Here is a 25,844-nt window from a genome sequence, read left to right as displayed (position 1 = left end):
ACTTACCTCCTAAGTGAGGGTATCCTCTGAGATACTTTTGGCATATTGTCACTAAAATAAAGTACCTTTATTTTAGTAACTCTGAGTATTGTGCTTTCTTATGATATTGTGCTATATGATATAAGTGGTGTAGTAGGAGCTTTGCATGTCTCCTAGTTCAGCCTAAGCTGCTTGCCATAGCTACCTTCTATCAGCTTAAGCTGCTAGAAACACTTCTATTCTACTAATAAGGGAAAATTGGACCTGGCACAGGGTGTAAGTACCACAAGGTACCCACTATAAGTCAGGCCAGCCTCCTACATAAAGCACCTGCAGTATAGTGCCACTGCTGCCTCTGCACCCTGGTTGCTGCTTACTGTTTTGCTCGTCTTATCTTTCTTTTCAGCAGCCTCCGCTGCGTTCTTTTCTGCCCCAGCTCAGGGCCCTACGTCCTGCTGGTTTTCCTGCTCTCTGCCCCCTCCCACCCCAGGACCCACCTATTGGCGGTCACTGCGCAACCCATTGAGCAGGCCCCTCCAGCTCCCCTGGCACTACTGCTAAGCACTATATGGCGCCTCCAACTGCAGCATCACCTCGCCTCGATCCACTAATGGCTCCTTCTCCTGCCACAATTGCCGTTTCTCCTGGGACGTAGGGACCACCACAATCTCCACCCAGCAGACCCCCGGCCACAAACTTCAACTCCACTGCACACTACTCAACATCTGGTCGCTCTGCAAGCACACCAAAGAAATCTGGGACACCATTACTACCCTTGTACCCAACATAATTTTCATCACTGAAACGTGGCTCACCCCCGGCATCTGCACCAGATATCGCCACCACAACACCCACAGATATAAGATGATCCACTGCGACCGCCCTAACAGACATGGCAGAGGCATCACCATCATCCACAAAGAGTCCCTCTACTGCACTGGGTCGAACGACGACACAACATCTATCATGAAATTCTTCAGCATTCAGATCAAACCTGATGCCAAAACCACAATCAGAGGAATTCTCACCTACAGACCCCCTGCGCCACAGCTTCTGCAACTCCATCTCAGACTTCATTGCCATGGCAATCAACTCCAACCACTAAATCTTCCTGGGGGACCTAAACTTCCAACTAGAAGACCCAAACAATGCTAACTCCACCTCACTCTTCGAAAACATGAGCATCATCAGTCTCTTTCAGCTGGTCAACACCCCCATGCACAGCGCAGGACACACACTGGATCCCATTTTCTCCACAAACGACAGAGCAAAGTTCTTCCACACCACCGAGGTAACATGGACTGACCACATCATCACCCACTTCACCATCAATGGATTGCCCGAAGGCCCTATGAGCCCCCCGCCACTCTCCCCCACGGCAACGGGGGCAAAGTCACGGAAATACCCTGGATCACCGCCCTCAATGATCTAGATCTATCCCGCAGACACCTTCGAATGCTGCGTTTAAAACGTTGCCAACTGGATCTCCTCAGACGTCAACACCATTGCCCCCCTGAAGAGCACCATCAGCAGCAAGCCCACCAAGCAATCCAAATGGTTCACCTCAGAACCTGTGACCCTCAAATGCCACTGCAGTAAACTAAAGAGACACTGGTGCTCCAACAAGACCCCGCCAACCTCGACTCCTTCAGGTCCGCCCTCAACAGATACCACCACCTACTCAGGGAGACCAAAAAAGAAGCACTTACCACTCACATCGAGGCAAGTATCAACCACGACAAAGAACTCTTCAGCATCATCAGAGAATTCTCCTGCTCCTCCATCACAAAGAACACAATCCACCCCTCCCAAGCCCTCTGCGACATGCTATTGGACTACTTTCAACACAAAATCGCTGATATCTACAGCAACTTCGACCCCAGCCCACCGACCACGCCCACCCCGCACCTTAACCCACCACTCTCCCCCCACCGGGTCACTGCTCTCTACCGAAGACACCATCTCCATCATGACCTTCATCCACTTGAATCCCATGCCGACCCGTGCTCGCACTGGTTCCACAAACTAGGAAGAGAAGTAATCCGAGCCTCCTTCACAGAAATCCTCAACACCTCCATCTCAAAAGCCACCGTCCCCAGCACCTGGAAGCATGCTAAGGTCAAGCCCTTCCTGAAGAAACCATCAGCTGACCCAAACAAGCACAAAAACTACCACCCCATCTCACTCCTCCCATTCCCCACCAAAGTCCTAGAAAACGCCATCATCTGTCAGCTCATGGACTACCTTGAAGCCAACAACATGATCAACCCATCCTAATCCAACTTCCAACCTAAACACAGCACCGAGACCGCCTTGATCGTAGCAACCGACTACATCAGGTGCCTCCTCGACCTAGGGGGAACAGCGACCCTCATCCTCTTCGACCTATTGGCAGCTTTCGACATGGTCTCTCACCACACTCTCATCGCCAGACTCCACAGCATTGGCATTCAAGACAACGCACTCAAGGGGATATCCTCCTTCCTCTCCGGCTGAACACAGATGATCCTCTTCCCTCCTCTCATCTCCGCACCCAAAGACATCATATCTGTAGGATCCCCCAGGGCTCCTACCTCAGCCCTACCCTCTTCAACATCTACATGATTCTACTGGCATACATCACACGCATCAATGGAGTCAACATAGACTCCTACGCCGATGACACAGCTCATCCTATCCCTTACAGACGACGGCGCCACCACTCACACCAACTTCCAAAACACCATGACCGACATCGCCAACCTAGATGAGGACCAACTGCCCCAAGCAAATTCAGACAAAATGGAGATCCTTGTCTTTGGGAACAGGCCCTCCTCCTGGGATGACACAAGGTGGCCTGCCGCCCTCGGTCGCTCACTCACACCCACCAACCATGCACACAACCTCAAAATCATACTGTATACACAACTGACCATGAAGCAACAGATCAACACAGTCTCATCTGCCTACTTCTATATCCTCTGCATGCTCTGCAAAATCTTCTGATGGATCCCCATCTCTAAAAGAACAACAGTCACCCAGGCCCTCATAGTCAGCCGACTCGACTACGGCAACGCGGTCTACACTGGAACCACAGCTCATGAACTACTTCTAGACCACAAAGAACGCAGCAGCAAGAATCATCCTTGACCTTCTCAGAAGAACCAGCATCACTCCCACCTCAGGACCCTCCACTGGCTCCCTGTCCAGCACAGATGCCTCGTCAAGCTCCTCATGCCTCATACAAGGTCCTCCACAATGCCAGACCTCCCTACATCAACAACCGCCTCACATTCCACCGAATGACCAGAGAACTCCGCTCAGCCTCCCTCGCCCAGGCCCACGTCCCCCGCTTCCACCACAAATGCTTTGAAGGTCGCACCGTCTCCAATCTCACCACCAGGTTCTGAAAGGACCACCCCCTCCACTTGCACACCTCCCCTTCTCTGAAGTACACTTCCACTGATAGCAACAGCTGGACAAGGCCCGCTTCATCCCTCCTGAGCCTGGAGACCCCAACCATTCCACCCCACCTGGGGTGAGAAGTTCACGCTCTACAAGTCACCCTTGATTGATTATCAAAGGCTTTGGTGGAAAACAATTTTAAGAACTCTTTTAAGACCTTACCACAACCGATGACTTCAAAAAGGAAGGTTGGTCACATAAATGTTAAAAAAATAAAATTATTAAAAAAAGGCCAAAAGGGCCAATATATATATATAATCTTTAACTGTGCCAACCAAGACATGATTGGTCAAAGACAAGAAAAACAATGTAACACCTGATAACGTAGACTTTGAAGAATCAAGGAGATGGTCCCCATATCAGGCTGAAAATTTCTCTGAACACCAGAATACATGGACTTATTTGAGGAATCACATTCACTATCTCAGTTGGCATAACAAAACTGCTTAGTTGGTGCTGCTCATGCTCCACACATGAAGCTGTAGATTGTGGAGCGCTGGATGCAGGACTCTGCCTTGTGCTGAGAAAGGATGTCCTCTCAAACAGATACTCGTTTCAGAGAGAAAATGGTCAGCCTCAACAGACTGGGGTACCAAACTTACTGGGCCCAGTCCTGAGCAATCAAAATGACATTGGCACAGTCTGTTCTAGCTTCATCAGAACTCATGGTAGGAGAGGTAGCGGTGGGAACACTGACAGAAGTCCTATGTTCCACAATAGGCAGAATGCATCCTCTAGCGAGCCTCTTGCAGAAACTCCAGTGGGAGGTAAGCTCAACACTACATGTTTTAGTCTGTGATGAAAAGATCCAGCCAGGGTACGCTCCATCAGTCGAAGCTGTCCTGAACCACTCCTGGATGAGGACACCAACCATGGTCTACCATTCGACACCACCTGATTTGATCTAGTCTGGCATTTAGAGACCCGGCAGGTGATTGGCTACCAGAGAGATCCCTGTCGATCCAGACGCCTCCTGGCACAAAATCCAAGACCCACATGCCGCCTTCCTTGTTGAAGTTTCACATGGTGGTCGTGTGGTCCATCAGCATCTGCACCGGCCTCTCAACAACGGATAGAACCATGATCCCCAATTCTCCAAGGTGACCTCCCCAACTCAAAGATAATGAATCTGTTAGTATTATGAGCTCTGTGCAGGGGAAGGAAAATGAGTTGCTGTAGAGCAAGTCCGTTTCCAACTGCCACCACCGAAGGTCCCGGGCTACCTGAAGGTAGTCAAGAATGACTGTGGATATTCAGTATCGAGAAGCCAGTCATCAAAGTATGGGGATGCCTGTATCTCTGACTGGCAAAGATGTGCTGGGACAGCCTCCATCACCTTCACTTCATAAATAGTTAAGGGATGGAGGTGAGGCTGAGGGCAGCATTTGAAATTAGGAACACTCTGACCCCACCACGAACCAAAGATAGTGTTAGTCAGACTGCAGGATGGGTATATGAAAGTATGGTCCAAGGACAGTAAACAATCTCCGGGGTCCAGGACAGTAAGATTCCTGGGCCAGAGGGAACATTCTGAATTTGTGCTTCTGCAAGAAGGCATTCTGGGAGCAAAAATATAAAATTGGCCTGAACCCACCATCTTTCTTGGGCACCAGAAACCAGTGTAACACCCTTCTTCCATCACCTTGCCTGGCGCAACCTCATCTGCCCCTTTGTCTGGAAGCAATATTTCCTGTAAAAGAATGGTGACATGAAATGCCATACCTCCTAAGCTTGAGTTGGCACTCAACTAGATTACAAGGGGGATGAAACAAATGTAGGTGTATAAACGTTTTGAACAATTTGCAGCACTCACCAATCTGAAGTGATGGATTTCAGTGGGTTAGGAAAAATCGAACCCTGTCTGTGTGCCGTCCGGCAAAGAGAATTCAGATTAGCTTGGAAGCCATTGCAGCGGGTAAGTGGGAAATGGAAGAATGCTGCCCTTGGTGGTATCCGTGGCCTTGGCCACAACTATGCCCTCTAGATCAGCACAAGGAGTGAGCAGCTGATGAACTGGCAGCAATACCCCAGGATCTGTTAATACGCCAGACCCTGCAAGTAGCCTCTGAACTTTCTGTACTGCTGGTGAAACTGATGGGCCGATGAGAACAAGCCTATGAAGCAGGACATAATAAGTCTGTCTTTGAAGCTTTCCAGTGCAAGTCAGCCATTTCCTCAGAGAGTCTGAATCCATCTCAGGTCATGTTTGTTAGTGATGTTTGGACAGTAACATGGATCCAGGGACAAAGCCTGAGCTCAATACTGGCGCTTATAGCATGGTCTACATATTGCGTTACATCAAGGCTGGCCTGTAGTGCATATTTAACAGCACCTTGTCCATCCTGAAACGTTTGAGCAAAGGTTGTCCTTAATTCCTCAGGAACATATGGGAAGATCTTGCTGCCCATGCCTTAAAGGCTGCGTGTATAATGGCCCTCCAGACAGATCGCACTCAGAGGCCTAAACTGCAAATCAAAGGGTTAATGTGCTTTGACTCCCTATATGAATGCGCAGCAGGGAAAATGTGTGGGACTTTGCTCATACATCCATGTACTACCAGGCATTCCAGGGTCCGATGTTGCCTAAGAAAGCCAGGTCATAGGGAGTAGGCAGTGTGGTCTAGCCACTGGGCAACTGACTGGGGAAAAGCAAGCATGGCTTTTCTCAATCAGCCATTGAAGTGTCTGTTAAAGCCTCACTGAAAGGCAGCATGGACTCACATGGTGGGCCTGGACTGCAAGGTTTCTGTCAACAAATTAGCCCTTGCTTCTATTGTGGGCAACTGCAAATCGAGAACCTCAGCTTCCCTACCCACAAGCACTGCAAAGGAGGCACTTTCTTCTGTGGGCGGGTCTGTCTGACATTTTAACTGAGTCTCTGAAGAAGTGTTCAACCCATTAACACTTAGTGGTTCCATGTACAATCCAGATTTGGTATAATAAGGGAAGAGCGAGTGGTTTGCCTCCTCACTGTCATCATTGTCATGTAGTGTATTCTTAGACCCTTGAACTGCATCCGAATTGGAGCCACACAGGGCCTCCAGGTTCCTACAACACTGAAGGAACCACCTTACCAGTACAGAGGAGAAACTGCTTTGGACACCTAGATCCACTCTGGTGCTTGGGATCATTCTAAAGGTTAGAATTATCCATTAGAACAGCTGACTAGGAGTTTGAATACCAGCATGACCAAAAATGCACTACATCCTTCTAAAGTAGGGCAACTGCTTACTATCAAGTCTTGTCCTATAAACACTTGTTACTAACAGCATTTAGATGCAGTCTAAGTGCTGTATGAAGCTCTAAACAATACATATCGTCTAAACAATACATGTCGCTGTTACTGTACCCTGTTAAAGGTATAATGATTTATCCTGCGCTAAAATAATGTCCAATGATCCTACCATGCAAATAAACAAACTGAATTTGGGGATGTGGAGCATAAAATGTTGAAGTGGGATTTTGCTAGTGGACTTTGTGCACTAATGAACAAGGTACCTGGTAACGCTTTTTCTGGTAGAGACTACATCTAATTACAGATTACTCACTTAAAATGTTTTCCAGGTGTTAGACAGGATCTGGAAAAGTTTGAGTAATACCTCTGTGTGCTGGTAGGTAGTGTCATTTGGCTATGCACATCATCATCCTCGTCAGAAGTGATGTTACAGTGCTTAGAAAAGCATCGCCCCAGTGCACTGACATCAGTTTCTTTCATGACTACTCCTGCATCAAAACCTAGAGGCACATACAAAACTAGTTTACTTTTTAGGCCAGTGTGCAGTGTCTAAAGAGATCTTTTGGGTAAAGAGCCCAGTTCACAGAGTGAGACAGATCAGTGAGGAATCTAGATTTGACAAATAGGCGAAATGCCCCTCATACGGCTGTCAAAGCAGTAGTGCTTTATCCATGTGGCAGCTTGGCAGATGTTTAAGGCAGGCACTGTACACGCTAATGCAATAGTGACTGCTTTGGCCCTGGTAGAGTTAGCCCTCAAGCACTCAGAGGGTTGCTTCTTCACCAGAAAGTAGCAGATTTTTATGCAGAGTAAAATCCATCTGGAGATGATTCGTTTCAGCACCGCCTTGCCCTTCTTTGATCCAGTGAACCCAACTCAGAGCCGATTGTTCACCCAAAGATCATGATCAATACAGAATGACAAAGATCTTTTAGGGTCCTCCTAGGATGGATATAGTGGAGCATAAAACAGCGGCAGAGTGATGCTCTGGCCAGTGTGAAAGGAGGTGACCACCTCAGGGAGGTAAGAAGCATGCGTCTGAAGCACCAGTTTATCAGGGAAGAAATCGGTGTATGGAGGTTGGACCAACAGAGCCTGATGCTCACTGGCACTCCTGGCCGATGTAATGGAAACCTGGAACACCGTTTTCAGAGTCAAGAGCCAGAAAAAGCAGCTACGCAGGGGTTCAAAGTGAGAACACTTGAGAAAAGTAACCACTAACACGAGGTCTCAATTGAGGCGTCAAAAAACGGAGAGAGACGGAACCTTTAGAAAACTGAGTCAGACAAGGTGACTTCAACAGGAAATGCTGACCCGGCAGCCACAAGAAAGCCGAAAGTGTTAACAATTAACCTTTAACAGTGTCCAGACCAAGACCTTGCTGGGCTAAAGAAAGCATATACAACAGAACCTTTCACAAGAGCCGCAGAAAGGGGGTCCACATGCCGTGAAAAACACAAAGCCACAAACTTATCCCAATGGCAGGCATGAAAGTTTTAGTGAAAGATGCCTTGCTGCCAAGATGACATCACAAACTTCTGGAGGGAGATAGAACACCGTCAACTGCTGCCATTCAATTTCCATGCATTAAGGTAGAGCGTGTGTAGATTCGGGTGTAGGACCCGGCCCTGATGTTGTGACATGAGATACTCTCAAAGAGGCAGCATGATCAGAGGACAGTTGGTAATGTCCAATAGTTCAATCAATAATTTGTAGAGTGTTTTTGTGTCACTCAGCAGCGTATCCAGGAGCTTGCAAGGTTCAGTTAATTTGCCGAACTGCCAGGTCTTCAGGGACTTTCTGAAAAGATGGGGAGGTCCAGAGATGAAAGGACAGCTTGTTCCATGTCTTCACTGCTAGCTACGAGAAGGAGTGATTGCTGCATCTGCTACATCAGATGCTGGGGTTGAGGATTACAGAAAGGGAAGCAGATGTGTCTGGTGGGCTGATGGAAGTTCAGGGAGTCGTTCAAGTGGGTGGGTCTGCAGTTGTCTAGGGCCTTGTTTGTGTGGATCAGGAGCTTGAACTGTCATCTTTTCTGTACAGGGAGCTAGTGGAGTTCCCTGAGGTAGGGGGTAATGTGGATTCTTCCAGGGGGATCCAAGATGAATTTGGCTGTGACGCTCTGAATAATCAGTAGTCATCAGAGGAAGTGAGCTGTGACCCCTGCATAGAGCACGTTGCAATAGTCCAGGCGGCTGGAATGAGGGTCTGGGTGAATGTGCAACTTGTGCCTGGCGTAGCCATTTGTATATGTTACAAAACATGAAGAGGATGAAGAAGTAAGAGGAGGAGACAGAGTTGACCTGAGTCAACATAGAGCTTGTTGTCCAGAATAATGCCAAGTTTCCTAGCATGGTCAGTGGGGCTTAGGAGTAAGTCTGAGTGCCGAGGGTTACCAGGATGCGTCCCATGGGGAGGTTTTGATTCTAAAGATCAGTACCTCTGTATTGTCTGTGTTGAGCTTCAGGGAGTTGCCTTCATCTAGGTGCTGACATCTGTCATGCAGATTTGAAAGATAGACTTGGTGGTGTCTTCAGAGAGGGGGAGGATGAGCTGTGTGTCGTCAGTGTAGGATATGATGTTGAGTCCGCAGGTTCTGACGATGCTGGTCAGAGGAGTCATATTGGTGTTGAAGAGGACGAGGCTCAGCAGATGATTTCCTTGGGTTTGTAGGTGAAGGAAGGAAAGCATTTTTGTTGTTGTTCCAGTGAGGAAAGAAGCAATCCATCAGAGAGCTGCTCCTTGGATGCCTATGTTCTGCAGCCGTGTAATAAGTGTGTGGTGGGAGACCATATTGAAGACTGCCAAGAAGTCTAGGAGAATCAGAGCCACAGTCTATTCTCGGTCGAGGAGGGCTCAAATGTCATCGGTAGCCACAATGAGGATTGTCTCAGTGCTGTCGTTTCTGCAGAATCCGGATTGGGAGGAGTCAAGTAGACGGTTCCGTTCCAAATATGAGGAGAGTTGTTGGTTGATGGCTTTTTCATTCCCTGGGAACAGGAGCAGGGAGATCGGTTGGTAGTTGTTGAATTCTCTGGGGTTTGCCGATGGGTTCTTTAATAGGGCATTGATTGTTCGGGATACCATACTTGCAATGCTCAATCCAGACCCACTAACATGCCGTGGACCTGGTTGTGTCTAATCTTCATGAAAACGCAGGGCAGGAGAGTAATAGGCAGAAAGGCGATCAGGAGTCCTGAGTTCCACTCTGAGCGGACTGCAGTTTTAGTGTGTTCATTCTCCCTTAGACACTCAAGATCAGTGGTTCGCAACCTTTTGACTTCCGTGGATCCCCACTTTATCATTACTGGAACCTGGGGCCACCAACTGAATCATTATTGAAATCCAGGGAGCCCCTTCACTGAGTCACTACTGGAAGCTGGGGACCCCTGCCTAAACATTGCTGATGATATGAACCACAAAACAATACACAGAAAATGCAGAAACAGGCATTCATCAAACACAGACTGTTAGAAACTGGGTCTCTAGTTATCAGAGGTATGCACCCTGCCTAAGTAAAGACCACAAACCTAGCCAAGGTAAGTCACAACACATCCTAAATTATCCTGTGCTCACCCTCCAATAGCTTGGCACAGAGCAGGCAGGCTTTACTTAGAAGGCAATGTGTTAAGTATTTGTGCAATAACTCATACTGTAACAGTGAAAACACAACAAAACGTACTCCACACCAGTTTAGAATAGATAATATTTATCTGACTAAAAGACCAAAGACCAAAATGTCAAAAACCCAATGTACACAAGTAAAGTTATGAAATTTGCAACAATACATCCTATTATACCGCTTAGAAACACAACAGCTCTAACTGAGGCTATTACGGCGCTGTAAAGGAGTCGTTCCCAACAGTCCGGCGCCACTCGTTGGGAGTGCAGGCGGGTCACAGAGTTGCACAGACCCCAGAAAGAGTACCTCTGGAAAATGAGGAAACAACAACATTGCGTGGAGTCGGGGAGCTGAGACATCACTGGCGCCGTTGGTTCCTTACTGAGGCCGGGGAGGTGATGCAGATTCCTTATGACCCGGCAGGGTTGATGAGTCTAGCAGGTCAAGACATGGTGTGTCAACTTTGCGGTGTTCCAATCACACCACGGGACTTCAGCAGCGCTGCGGCGATGATGGCCTTGCGTTGCAGGTCGCTGCCCTCAGCGAGGTCCACAAAGCAGGCAGCGGTGCGGCGTCATACAGCGGCATCAGGTCTGGTGTTGCTGAAGTCGGTGGACTAGCTAAGAGCAAGTAAATGAAGTCTTTGCTGGCCCTGCGACTTCAGAACAAGAGGCAAGCTCAATCCAAGCTCTTTGAGAGCACCTGTGGAGGAAGGCAGAGTCCTTCCAGCAAAGTCAGGGAGCAGCAGTCAGCAGGGCAACAAGCAGGATAGGAGTCTTTCTAAAAAAGCAGTCCAGACGAGTCCTTTTGGGCAGCTCAGCAGTCCTTCTGACAGAGTCCAGTTGTAGATCCATTAGTGTCTGCTTTGGTGGGGTCACAGACACAGTATATATATATACGCAAAGGTGCCTCTGAAGTGAAGGAAACTTCATAGAGTGATTTTTAAGTGCACAAGTTCCCCTTTCAACTCAGCCCTGTCTGCCAGGAGCCCTGTGGGGGGTTATTAGTCCTTTGTTTGATGGCAGGCCACTGGCCTTTGAAGTGTAAGAAAGAGCCCCTCCACATTTCCTGCCCACAGAAAGCCATTGGTATGCAGATGACTGCAGATGCAGCTGAGTGTCCTGTGTTTATGGCTGTCTGGGTGGAATGCTCAAGGGGAGCGGTCAACCAGCACAGACCAGATGTGGGTTGGAGACAGGCTGTAAGGCACAGATGGCAGTCAGGGCAGAGAAATGCCTATTCTTTAAAAGTTGCATTTCTAAAGTAGTAATGTAAAACCCAACTTCCAAACAAACGAAATATGAAAATTTTATTCCTCTCAGGTCAGAGATTACCACCTAAAAGCATATTAAGGGATCTCTAATGCTGGCCTATGAGAGGAGCAGACTTCACAGTAGTGGAAAACGACTTTGGGAGTTTTTCACTACAAAGACATGTAAAACTTATAAGTACGTGTCCTGCCTTTAACTTACATAGCACCCTGCCCTGTGGGCTACCTACGGCTTACCTTAGAGGTGACTTATATAGAAGAAAATGGGAATTTAAGGCTTGGCAAGTATTTGTAAATGCCAAATCAAAGTGGCAGTGAAACTGCACACCCAGGCTTGGCAATGGAAAGCCTGAGACATAGTTAAGGGGCTACTTATGTGGGTGGCGCAATCAGTGCATCAGGCCCACTAGTAACATTTAATTTGCAGGCCCTCGGCACATATAGTGCACTTTTACTAGGGACTTACAAGTAAATTGAATATGCCAGTTGGGGATGAGCTAATGTCATCATGTTTAAGGGAGAGAGCACATGCACTTTAGCCCTGGTCAGCCGTGGTAATGCGCCCAGAGTCCTAAAGCCAACAAAAACGGGGTCAGAAAAAGAGGAGGAAAAAGGCAGAAAGTTTGGGGTGACCCTTCAGAGATGGCCATTTTCCAACACATACACAAATGATAAAACATTTTATTTAAATTGTGTAGGAAGCTGGCTCTCTATATAGTGCACTAAAATGAAGTACACTGTGCAGAGTCCAGTGGATCCTCAACTGCAGAGGCAAAAGTAGATAGGACGAATGCTCTATTTTGTGGTAGTCTGGGTAAGGAGTTAGCTTATCAGAGAGTAGTGCTACACATTTGTTGTACTCACAGAGGCAATTAATGAGAGACACACTCAAAGAATAAACCCAAGACCAATTTAGAAAAATAACAATTCTTTTTATATATGTTTCAAACTCAAGATCCTCGTAAAAACATAAGTAGACTTTTAAGCATAAATACTTTGTAGTTTCAAAAATCAACACAGTGCAGTTTTCAGAGTTCTTCCCAATGTTAACCAACAAAGGAAAATAAGGTTAAGCAAATACAGGGTTAACAACGACTTACATCCCAATCTCAGAAAGCAAAGGTAAGTACTGGCACTGAACAAAACCAGACGAGCATATCCCACTGGGCAGCACTGGGGCCGCCAGATGCAGTAAGGCATTGGGTGCCCAATGGTTCTCTTTGGAAGAATGGACCTCGTGAAGACAAGCTGCAGGCTCTGGCTGGGAGGCCAGTCGGGGACAACAAACAGGTAGGTAGTAGGCTTGGGGTGCTCTGGACCTTTTGTCCACCTTTGGTCCTCTTCACCTGTGCACAGGGGGGATGGATGGAGGGGTGTCTTTAGGGGTCAGGTTTTTTCGCCTGGGAGCACTAGCGGTCAGGGGATCCCGTGTGTTGAGGCTGCAGGCGTCGTTGGGGAGTCGGGCAGGCGTGGACCCAGGGTAGACTCAAGCTCTTAGGAGCCAGGGGACGTCGTCGGCACCAGTCACCCACTTTGGATGTGGTCAGGGATGACGGTTGCAGTGGTTGCTGGAGGTGTTGGATTTCCTCTCACCACCAGGGTGTGGGAGAGAGGGTCTGCGTGCAGAGGCTGCAGGCGTCTCAGGTGAGCCCAAGATGTGTGAGACCACAAAAGACTGTCTCTGGACAGCTGGGGAACCGGGTTGGCATCACTGGTTGGCTTCACCTCAGGTCGTAGATGTCTGGTGCAGTGGTCACTTCAGATCTCGGGTTTCTGTGTTTCCAGCAGCTGCATAGTTTTTTCCTTGGAGTTTCTTCTTGCCGGGCAGGTCATGGCACAGAGGAGACTTGAGACTTTATTTAAGGCTGGACGAGTTGGCTTCTTGTGCAGGGTCCTTTGCAGTCAGCAGTCAGTCTGGCGTGGTCAGCTGCTTTTTCTTTTCACATCTGCAGTTGCAACTCTTCTTTGTCCGGGACTTTTTCAGTTGTCGAAATCTGAGTTCTAGGGCTCAGCCGTGCCACCGAAATACTCAATTTAAGGGCGTTACAGGGAGTGCCAGGCGGTAGCCAATGGGCTGACCACCATTAGGGTGACTACACCCTTCTTATGACCACTTCCACTGGGAAGTGGGCATGACCCACCATAACCCTAGTGGCCTAATTTCTTCCAAGCAAGATGGAGGATCTGAAAATTAGTGTCCACTTTAGCTCATCCACATTAGGGGTGGGACTGGCATGAAGTGGGCACTCCTAATTTAACTAATTTTTCTGCCTGTGCTGCAGCAAAAAGTGGGGTCAGCCAGGGGTGTTGGCTGTCAACGCCATTTGGAGAGACCTGGGTGGCATTAGAAAGGTGGTAAGGCCTTTGAAGCTTCCCGCCCTGGAATGTTCACCCTGCCTTGGAGAGGAGGTCACACCTCTGCCCACAATAGGCATTTGTCTCAGGCCCTTGAGAGCACTGGCTCTCACTTTGGGGGACCAGAAACGCGTCTGTGGTGGCTGAACTGGCCAGGACCAGTCAGTCAGCACACTAGTAGTTGGTAGGTTTTCAGGGGGCACCTTTAAGGTGCCCTCTGTGCGCTTTTTTTAAATAAATCCATCACTGGGGTCAGTGAGGGTTTATTATTCTGAGATGTTAGATACCAAACATCCCAGGATTTAGAGAAGCCATCATGTAGCTGGGTAACTCATAATAACCAGTGTCCAGCACATGCATTAAAATGGCTTCCCTGTGCACTTGCTATGCCTCAGAATTGACAGAGACATAGCGGGGCATATCTGCTCATGCATATATGCCCTCACACGTGCTCGGATGCACCCTGCCTTAGAGGTGGCTTACACCAGGCACATGAAGTGATAGGGGACCTGGCACAACGGGGTGTGTAGCTGGTCATGTTTTCAATTTAGCCTGCACAAACACACGCAGTCTGCAAAATCACAGCACTGTTTGGGTTTGGTGAGGGGTCCCTGAGGGTGGCACAATTGGTGCAGCAGCCCTCAGAGACCTTCCTTAGTACCCCGGGCCCTAGGTACCAGAGGTACCATTTACGAGGGACTTACATTGGTGGCATAAAAGGTTTGGCAATTGTGCAAAACAGCTGTGCAGTTTTGGGGAAGGAGATCTGGCACTGAGGACCTGGTTAGCAGGGACCTAGTGCACTAACAGTCAAAGCTACATCATAAACTAGGAAATAAGTGGGGGCTAACCATGTCAAAAAGGGTGCTTTCCTACAAATTGTAAACAAATATAAATAAAAGAAATAAAACATGTAATATTAATAGAAAGTTTGGAGCTTTTCTAAATTCAATTGAAGCCACACATTGTCCATACTATATTCTGTTTGATGCACATGCACTGCTCCCACAAATCAATCTGAGGATACTAATTTAATTTTTAGCCTCCAATTTTCAATTCCTTGACATTTACAGTAAAATTAAAACAAATGTAATGCACATTTAGCCACTTTATTTCTATATGCTTTATTAATCTGTTAATATTATTTAATTTTCTAAGCAGTCGCGGACCCCCTAAGGCTTTGCAGACCCACAGAGGTCCCCGGACCACAGGTTGGGAATCAGTGCTCTAGATGCAAGCTAAACTGCTCGATGTTCTCATAGCACATGGCATAGAAGTAGGTTTTAAAGGATTAGGTTGCTGGATGATATTTCTACAGTTGCAGAAATGTTCATATTGCTTTTGTTGTCCATAACATGCTTTAGTGTTGTTTTAAGAATATTCTGTGTGGTTATTTTAGATGTGCAACTCACCAGGGTGAGCCTGTTGAAATAAACACTTTTAAAAGTAGAGAGTCTTTGCTTAATGCTTTACATGTGTGATATTATAAAGAATGAAATGGAGTTTAAAATTACCACTGAGTCCCTGAATCCCTGTTTTAGGGACTGTTAGTAAAATACAGCACAGAAACCACTTTAACCGTGTATTGAGTGGGGTTTGTGTGGGGCTACAACAACCTGTTTTTCCACATTTAATTGCTGGTGCTTTGAACTAAGCTCCCATGGACGAGAAAGAAAACCATTTAGAGCTAAGCCTGAGTCTTAGTTTACGCAGCAATGTGGTGTTGGTGTTGTCTAGATAACTACTGAATTGGCCTCTCCCTGGTAGATGGTAGAAAAACTTTAAAAGCTATGCAGATGGCTCACCGTTCTAACGGGTTGATGTGGAGCGGAGACCAGAGGACTCTGATACTCCATCTTTCTCAGGTGGCTACACCAACCAGAAGCAATGCATCAGTCACCACTGTCAGTTGTGGGTGAGGTAGGTAGAGGGGACCCCCACTTACCAGATCACAGTCCAGCAGCCGTCACTGCATATCTTTTGTAGTCTGTCGACTAGATTGGAGAGACCTTCCTGATGCTGCGCCTACTGGGACTTCATATGCCAACAGCATGCTTGACCAGCAGGATGCAGAAGGCCATCAGAACCAGAAGCCTTATTCATCCTCACTAAAAATCCAGGACAGAAACTGATACATCAGGATTCCAGAAGAACAAGTTACTTACCTATAGTAACACTCTTTCTGGTTGACACGTTATCTACCAATAGAGTTATCACCTTTTAAATATTCTCCAGGAGTCAGGCTGAAACTTGAAATATTTGAGCAGCACCTGTGCACCCCGAAGGTGGTGCTGCGTGGCTCAGCACTGACGCCACACAGCTTCAGAAATGACGTGCAGGGCCTATAGAGTGCCATTCCCACAGGCAGACATCAGCTGCTTCCTAGACTCTCCACGCTCCAGAAGAAAAGCTGCAACCGCTAATAGGCTTTGACCAGTGTGCACATTTCTAGACTTGGGATTTTATTAATGGGTACAGCCCAATTCACAGAATAAGAGAATGGATAAGGACTGTGCTTTCCATAGAATCTCTACAAGAAATAGTATGACTGAATCTAAGTAGCTTGCTCTTGTGATAGAGACTTCTAACCACAGATTCTTAATCTTTTAAATAGTTACCAGAGCAGTACTCATTAGGAGATGGGTTGGTAAATCGGCTCAAACCAAGAAGTCCTGTAGGACTGAGCGGCTGAAATGACCTTCTTGGCAACCTGGCTGTCCAAGCAGTATCTCTTCATGAATGTATGGATCGATGCCCACATAGAACTCCTTGTGCCAACACAGTAATAGCAGCTCTGACCCAGGTATAATGGGTTTGAAGGCATGCTGGAGGCTGGTTTTTGGACAACGAGTAGCAGACCTTGTTGGAGAGTGCAATTCATGGGGAAAGAGCCCTCTTCTGCAAGGGTTTGTCTTTTTTGCACTAATGAACCCCACACAGAGTTGATGATCCAGCCAGTGTTCTTTAACATGACTGGTGTAAAAGCTCAGCTCTCTTTTGGGTTCCAAGGGATGGAGTTTCTCATCCTCCATAAATGGGGTGAGGAAGAACATATAACAATGGCAGGGGGATGCTTTGACCAACGTGGAACGGTGTCACAACTTTTGGTAAGAAGGATGCTTGTATGCACAGAACCAGTTTGTCTGGAAAGATGGATGTGGCCCGTTAACACAGAGAGCCTGTATCTCACTCACTCGCTGCGCTGAGGTGAGGTGATGGCAACTGGGACTACTGTCTTGAGAGTAATGAGCCAAGGAGAGGGAGGAAATACATTTTTGAGACCTTTCAAAAAACGCATCACAACTGCTGGCTTAAATATTGAGGGCTGGGCTAGCAACTGTAAAAAGCCGAAAGGTACCTACAACCAAAGCAAAGCCTTTGTAGACACAAGAGTGCTGCACCAACCCACAAATTTGTCCTAATGGCAAGCGTATACAGTTTTTGTTGAGGGATGCCTGACTGACTGCCAAGATGACATCAACCACCTCCTGGGAAGGTCAAAGGTGTTCAGCTGTTGCTGCTCAATCCTCATGTATAAAGGTGGAGAATGTAAAGGCCCGGTGCAGAATCCTGCTTTGTTGCTGAACAGCAGGTCCTTCTGGAGGGGCAGCCTGATCACAGGACAGATGCTTAAGCCCACAAGTTCTTGTTACTATACTCTCCATGCCCAATCCAAGGCCACGAGGATGACTAGGGTCCAGTCAGTCCCAATCTTCTTTTGATCTTGGGATAGTAGTGCTATTGGAGGGAAGGAATACAGGAGTAATGACTAGGTAGAATTCATCCCCTGGCGAGAGAGGTGGCTTGGAACTCCTACAAGCAGAACTGCTGACATTGCATGTTTTTGGCAGAGGCAAACAGATCGAGTCATGGTTCTCCTCGTTCAAAGAATAGACCTTGCACCACCTCCAGGTGTAACTGCCTATTGTGATCCGCTAGGCAGCAACAGTTCAGCTCTTTCAAACTGGCATTCAAAGATCCTGCCAGGTGGTTCACCATCAGGGAGATCCCTTGATGGCCCAGCCATGTCCAGAGGAGTAGGGCCTCCAACTCTTTCCGATGGCCACCCCAACACAGAAGGGACTCTCCGGTCAGCACTGTCTACTCTGAGTGGCGTAGGAAGATGGGTCTCCCTCTGATCCAATTATGGTCCAGTAATCACCACAGCAGTTCTTTCTCAGTCTCCTCTGAGATTCAGATGTAGTCGGAGAGGTCCTCTTGATGTTGTGCCCACTCAGAATTCAGATCCCATATACGCCACCTAGTGTGCTTGACCAGCAGGAACTAGGAGGCCGTCAGTCCCAGTAGGCTTGGAGTAGACCTCACTAAAATATAGGACAGAGGCTGAAAGATCAAGATCATAGGCTAAATGCCCTGGACTTTCCTTTCTGGAGGAAAGGCACAAAACTAAACCATGTCCGTAGGAGGCTTGCCATAGTATGGAGCTGTTTAAACAACTGCCTGTGGCAAACCTGCCTTCAACAGCCAGTCTTTGAGATAGGGCAAGTCAGAGAATCATGGTTTCCGTAGGTGTGCTGCTACCACCACCATCACTTTTGTGAACACTTGAGGTGCACTGGTGAGAGTAAAAGGGAGCACAGCCAAATGAAAATGATTGTGTTCCCCAACGAACCTTAGGCAGCGCTAATGGGCTGCAGGATGGGTACATGGAAATAGGCATCGTGCAAATGTAACACCTCCATCCAGTCTCCAGGTTGAGGGCAGCCAATACCTGGCCAGTTTGAGCATCTTGAATTTTAACTTCCGGAGGAAGGTGCTTAGAGGCAGCAGAAGTAAAATAGGACAAGGATCTCTGGTCCATCTTCTGCACCACAAAGAAGCAAGAAGAATAACCACAGCCTCCTGTTGGTGCAAGCACCCTTTGGCAAAAAAGGCTTGCACTTCCTGCCATTTGATAGACAGATTGTCCTCCATCAGTCACTCTGGGTGCGGTAGAAGGTGCTGCATAGAGGCAATAAAGGGCAAGCTGCACCCATCCAGACCACTGTCCGATTTGATGCTCTGCCAACTGGTAAGAATCATTAGATCCTGCCTCTAAATAGGTGACTGTGCACTACTAATGGCAAGCTAAAGTGATTTAGCAGGTGGATATGCATGGGGATTGGGGAGTGTGGGTAGGGGACGAAGTAGCTCACTGACCCTGACCTTGGGGGCAGTAAGCATAGCACCCATGAAACTGCTGTGCACCTTGTTGGGGTTGAATTGACTGATGGTGTGGGGTAACTGCCAAAGCTGAAAAAGGAACGGTGAGGTTGATGCTGCTAGTGAGGCAGGGCAAATAAGCCCAGGGAGTGTGCTGTGGCCCTACTCTCTTTGAACTGCTCCAGAGCAGAATCTACTTTGTCCTCAAACAGGTGATTCCCATCAAAGGGCAAGTCCTTAAAGGACGCCTGGACAAAGCCTAAAAACCGAGCTACGTGTGGGGCAAATTGCAATGCTGGTGCTAACAGCCCACCCAATGAAATCAGTGGTGCTCAAGCCACAACGATTTGTGAACTCGATCACATCCCAATCGTTCTGTATTACTTGAGTAAGGACAGGTGGCAGGTCTGTTAAGACCCATAGGAGGACTTGAGCCTTGGAATCCCAAAGAGCATGGCAATAACGGCCCAGGATGGACATGGCATTCACAGATCTGAGGGCTAAGCAAGTGGAAGAAAATACTCTCTGCCAAAAGTCTCCACACATTTGAACTCCCTACTAGGGGAAGTAGTTGGGAATGTATTTGAGTTAGTGTGACCTGTGGAAACCTACACTGCCAAGCATCAAGGTAAGGGTGTTGAGAAACAAAATGCAAGGTCACCCAGGTCAGGACAGTAACGTCTCGGAATCATAGTGACTGACCAGGAAGCCAGACCAAGATTTAGCCCTACCCCCCAAACATGTATCTGTAACTGCCTCACTGAAGGGCAGGAGGGGATCATTGGATGTTTGCCCCAGCTGGAGCACTTTTATCAAGACACTGGATTTAACCTCTAAGGTGGGCACCTGGAGGTCAAGAACGTTGGCTTTCCTACACATGGCCATTGCGTACAAAGAGCTCTCCTCCGTGGCAGGACCAGGGAGTGAGAGGAGACACGACTCAGGGGAAGTATCAAGGATACCGGCTTCTTGAAGGTCATCATACTGATTGTTCTCGTAGTATGATTGTCCTGTTTCATCACACTCATTTTGATCACTGTCTGAATGCATGCCAAATAAGGAATGCAACATATGGTCCTTCCTTGTGAGCACAGCAAATCCAGTGGGGAAGAAGGCGCTTCGCTGGAAGCTGAGGGTTGTGTCTTTCGAAGTCATAGTGGATCCGTCAGAGAACACAATGGGCACCTCGTCCTCTGGCATCGATGGAGTCTGCATTGGTGTTGAGGCTCCGGTTACTGGCATAGAGCATAGCGTTTGAGGAGGAGTCATAACAGGAGGCGAAGGAAGGCCAGTAGTGGATTCGGAGGTTCCAAGTAGAGCTCAGTGTGAACTGCCGTCAGTAACCCAGTTGGTGGGCTTATTGGCTCCTTGGGATCCAAAGGTGTACCAGAGGGCTTTGGGAAGGATTGGAAGACTCAGAGCATGGCCTCCCAGAACTCTCTGATCTGCCTAGATGTTGCAGGCGGTCCTGGAAACTCTGGTTGTGCCAGGACAAGTTGCAGGATAGGCTCCGACATCGGCTGACTTCAAGACTGAGATCGAGAGCCATGGTGACACCCTCCTGCTTCAGAGTATTGAGTGGCAGGAATAGGAGGAGTTCCACTTGTTTTTTTTGGTGATTTTTCTTCATCACACCCAAAGACATAAAACATGAAGACGACTGACCGCAGAAACAACACCTGCAACTTCTGGATGAGGAGCGGTTCCTTCGACTGGGACATGTCTCATTGTGTAGTCGTTCAGTGGTTGGTGACAGAGTTTCGCTCGTGGTCTCGTATGGGAGCCTGGTTCATCGATAGAAACTCACTGCAGGCCTTGGAGAAATTGTCAACCACAAGCACTACAGACAAACCTTATGAGAACAGGTCATAGACATTTGTTTACAACAGTCCTTACAGGGTTTGAATCCTACTGTCTTGGAAGGTGAAATATTCAGTTTACACTGAATATTTTTTGTTTGAAAAGCTATCTCAAAGAGATAAGAGAAGCTCTGGATCTGTGCCTGGTGGTGCGGAAAGGAAGGAACTAACGTCAGCACGTTGGAGGGTGCCTATATAGGCCTGCATGTCATTTCTGGAGTGGAACGCTGTCAGAGAGGAGACAGATGGTGCCAAATCCCAGCTCACCGGAGTAACGTTAAAAAATGTCCACATCCAGTCTGATGTCTGAAGAATATTCAAAAGGTGAGGAATCTGCAGTTGGAAGTCTCTATCAGAATGGTTTTGATGAAAGGGAGTGTCTGTGAAGGAGTTAGATGTGACTTTATCATGTTTATATTGAAGCCTAACAACGGCATGAGGTTTGCCATAGTCTGGAAGTAGGAGACGGCTGCCTGAAGTGACACTGTCTTCAGCAGCAGTCATCGAGGTAGGGGAAGACTGGAACCCCTGACCTCCGGATATAAGCCGCAACCACCACCATCCCTTTCATGAACACCCATGGGTGACTGGGGAAGCCAAAGGGGAGCACAGCAATCTGAAAATGTTACAGTGTACCTCAGAAAGCGCCTGTGGGACTACAGGATGGGGATGTGAATATAAGCGTCCTGCAGGTCCAACGCTACCATTCAGTCTCCAGAGTTGAGGGCAAACAAGACCAGGGCCAAGGTGAGCATGTTGAATTTGTCCTTTTGCAGGAAGACATTAAGAGGGCGAAGATCTGAACCTGGGCAGTGGCCTCCGTCCTACGGCACCAAAAATTAGTGGAAATAGCAACCACAACCTAATTTGGCACCAACATCATTTCTATGGTCCTTTAGCCGGCACTTCCTGTCGTAAAAGGGATGGATGGTTCTCACTCAGTCATTCTGAGGAAGGTGGTAAAGGAGGTAGGGTTTGAAAAAAATATCAGTGCATAACCCTACTGGACGATCTGCAACACTCACCTGTCCGAAGTGATGGCCTGCCACCCTGGCAGAAAGTGCCAGAAACTGCCACTCACAGAGATGCTGTGTGTCTCCTAGGTCACGCTAAGAGGTTTGGAGGCTGCAGCATATGGAGGGACAGAAGACTCGGCTCCACACTGTACCAGTTGTTCCCTTGGTCTTTGGGCTCTATGACCAAGAAAAAAAAAAAATCCCTAATGAAGCTACAGAGGAACCAAAACAGTGAGGACTGGTGAGGAGTGGCAGACAGGCTGAATCTGCCATGTCCCCAAAAAGGCAGGAACCATCACATGATAAGTCTATTAAACTGGACTAGACATACCCTGGAAAAAAAACAGTGGTTCACATCCAATCATGTCTAGAGGATGTCAAGCCCATAAAGAATTGCAAATGTAGCTGCATTATAGCTATCTTGCATGGCCGGTAAAAGGATATCAAAAGCCTCTTCTGGAACAACTGGAAGGATCTGAGAGACCGAGTTCTAAAAGGCATGGGTGTAAGTGGCCTAGAAGGCAGGTGGCATTCACCAAACACAAGGTGAGACTACAGGATGGAAAGACTATTCTACCAAAGGTGTCAACTCATTTTGACTCTCTTTCAGGAGAAACTTTGGGGAACGTATTTGGATTTCCTTTACAGGTTGAGGTCTGCACCACTAGCCTCTCAGGGGTGGAATGTCGACTGAGAAAATCTGGGTCCCAGTTGGTGATTATGGGCAATCTGGCTGTTGACTGTGGGCCCTTCGAGGGCATCGCCCAGTTCCCTAAAAATGCATGAGTAAGGGTCTCATTAAATAGAAGAAGAGTATATGAAGATTTCTGACCAGGCTGAAGGTCTTAATTTAGTATATTGGTCTTAACCTCATGACATGGGAGCTGGAGGTCAAGGATCTCGACAGCCCTCCACATCACCATAGCAAATGATGCACTCTCCACAGTAACCAAGTCTGGAGGAGGGAGCATATAATGGTGTTCAGTGAAGTGTCCAGGTCACTGGTATTCATTAGATCACCATACTAGTTGTCATATTGGTATTTTTGGGAAATTTAATCACCTGCATCGTACAAGCCATTATCAAAATCAGTGCCAAAGCTATTGTGCATAAACTTGTGCCTACTATGAGGCAGAGGGACAGTATTCTCATGGATTGCCCACATTGGAAGGAATAGGTGGCATTGAAAGTGACCTCGGTCAGGATCAGCACCAACTCGTGGTCAAGCACTATGGAATGACTCATCATTCAGCGTTGGAGAAGTCGACATTAGTGGATTGCACTCCTGCATGAGCCATAAGAATAGTAAGGGGTCCGGTACCAAAGCTGGTACAGCTCCAGAAGGAGAACCAGGGGGCCCAACTGGCGCCAACGGAGATCTCGCTGGCAGAAGTCCAGAAGTAAGGCCTCTTGGCTCGTTGGGACCCGAAGGTGCTCTGGAGGAAGCCAGTTATGCAAATGAGCACACCACTGCCTCATGAAACCCCTTAAGCTGTAGAAGAGTCACTCCTCAATGACTTTTGCGTACATCTGGGTGCACAAGGGTGTCCTGGGACAACCCAGGCACCATAAGCAGATCAAGTGGGGATTGGAGACGTTCCCCCCAAGGCTTAAACCCTGTCATTCTGTTAGCGGACATTCACCTTTCCACTGAAAAATACTTTATTGTAAAATACTTTAAACAAATTCAAAAAAATTTAGTCTCAAAGAGATCAGGGATAGCTCCGGATCTAAGTCTGTTTAGCAGAAAGAAAGGAGCTGATGAATGGCACCTAAGTAGGCATGAGCACGTCACTTCCAGGGTAAAGCAACGCCAATGCAAGCCACCAGCACCACCTGCCAGTGCACGGGGCTGCTGCTTTGTACTTTCCGGATCCAGAAAATATTCTAATATTCTAAGATGGAATATTCTAAGTCTGCAGTTAGCAGTCTCCATCAGAAAGCACCCCCCTTGCCATTAGATTAATAGTCAGACACTACCAGAAACACTCTCACATCCCTCATAAACAGTACTGACCACACTCCCCCACCCTAGCAGTCTCTCACTACTGACAGCACTCTTACACTCTCCAAGTGCCAGATGTCTCGCACACCGTACAAACAATCAGTCACACAGTACCTGAAACACCTCTCTGAAACAAGCAGCAAAGCCAAAAGGCCTGGCTGACAACTGAGCATATCTCTCTTCATTGACTGGTGAGTTTCTGCGTGTGGCACTGTGGCTGTGCAACTGGGTAAACGCAAGAGTGAGTGAGTGGACAGATGATGGATAGAAACATCCGGGCACTGTCAGTTGTAAACCAGACCTACTGGCTTTGCCAATGCTCTTTTGTCACGGTAACTCCTTCTATTGTGTCCCAAACCGGACACAGTGTAGTAGCAAGGTTACGTGGCTTACTTTCAGCTTCAACAGAGAAATATAATTCAGTCGCCAAGCATGCATTTCTACTTATGTACACGAAACCACAGTTCTCAGAAATGTAACAAGACAACCACAGGAAAGAAGAACATTGACTAAAGAAAAGGAAGCCGACAGGGAGCTTCACCAAGCTATGACGCCGTCACATAATGATAAAGAAAGCAGCTTCTGCTGGGACTGGCAATACGTGCTTTCAGACATAAACAGCCTGATCAACAGAAAGGGGAGCATATTGAGAAGGTGTGATTAAAACTAAGAAAGGTTAAATGCCGGCGTTACCCTGTGCTCTTTGATCCAGCGTTCCATATCATTCTCGGTGAGATAGTAGGCTTTAATGTATGTTTCCACGAATTCCTTATCTGGGATTGGCCTGATGTCCGTGAGTTTCTCCAGCTTCATTAAAAATTGCTGAAAATCCAGCTGCATTAAAGCTCGTCCCTCGTTGCTGCACTTCTTGACGTTAGCATAGCTGAAATAAGAAAGCAAGAAGCTGAGCTCACTAGCAGGTAGGAAATGCAATTGATGGGGAAACAGAGGCGCAGAAGGGATTATAATCGATCATACGTGTATAGTGACTGATGCGGTTGAAAGAGGTTCTTTCTTGAAAAACAAAGCTTCAGAATTTAACGTGAGATTCAGGAGTTCAAATTAAATGCGCAAAGCACCAGAAATCAATAAAGATCAGAGGGGAAGAAAGAAACAATTTAAAACACATATTTTTTTTCTAGTAAGATGTTTTCAAGTTGAATATCACATGCATTTCAATTGGAAATGACAAAAAAGGCCATTTCATTCATGTTTATATTATATCGCATTCTCTAGAGACGGGAGAAAGATCTAGAAAGAAAGAGAAACTAAAAGCTAGAGATGTGGAGACAGATCTATGGAAGTAACGGGGCAGGAGATGTTAAAATGTTGTGACTTGTTCGCTAAATGTAATATAAAGAGGGGTTGGTTGAAAAACAAGTACTCAAACTTAACACGGTCAAAGGAATCACGTGATTGTACTCCATCTTTAAAGCAGACGACTGCTTTTCGATCGACGGACTGAAAAATGTAGTTCAACCTTTGCAGGGAACACACCTCTCACCTGAATCACCTGGCAGGTGTGTTCTGTGGGAATTCCGGACTGGGTGCAATGCTGTTTCCTAGTCCCACTCCATTCTTCTATGAACTGATATTGCCTCTAGATAATAAACCCGCTTACCTAAGCACAAGAGAGGCCTGAATAGAAAATGTGCGGAATTCTCACTTAAGGGGAAATGCTGCAGGAGTCTGAATGGACAGATCAAGAAACTAAGGAGCCAAGTGGAACAGCTGCAGACCTGGGAAGAAGGAGTAGACACCTGAGCCTGCTGATAAGGCACGATGGCAATGGGTCTGGAGAAACTAGGGACAGATTAGATCTGGAAAATGAGAGAGGATACACCGATGGTCTTTTACAGATGGCATTCTACTCCCTGGGCAATGTCTGCTACTG

General features: G+C 47.4%; 1 protein-coding gene across 2 annotated transcripts in view; it reads right to left on the bottom strand.

Annotated features, from left to right (window-relative positions):
- The window catches only part of VPS50 (VPS50 subunit of EARP/GARPII complex), an 880,308-nt gene that overhangs the window by 21,246 nt on the left and 833,218 nt on the right, over window positions 1-25,844 (bottom strand). For both annotated transcript variants that reach the window (XM_069211661.1, XM_069211662.1), the window contains exon 27: window positions 24,644-24,833. In XM_069211661.1, coding sequence (XP_069067762.1) covers window positions 24,644-24,833 — 190 coding nt within the window. The remainder of the gene's footprint in view (window positions 1-24,643; window positions 24,834-25,844) is intronic.

This window comes from Pleurodeles waltl, chromosome 10, assembly GCF_031143425.1.
Source record: "Pleurodeles waltl isolate 20211129_DDA chromosome 10, aPleWal1.hap1.20221129, whole genome shotgun sequence".
NCBI lineage: Eukaryota > Metazoa > Chordata > Amphibia > Caudata > Salamandridae > Pleurodeles > Pleurodeles waltl.
Note: the sequence above shows the minus strand (reverse complement) of the source record. Positions and strands in the feature narration are given on the sequence as shown.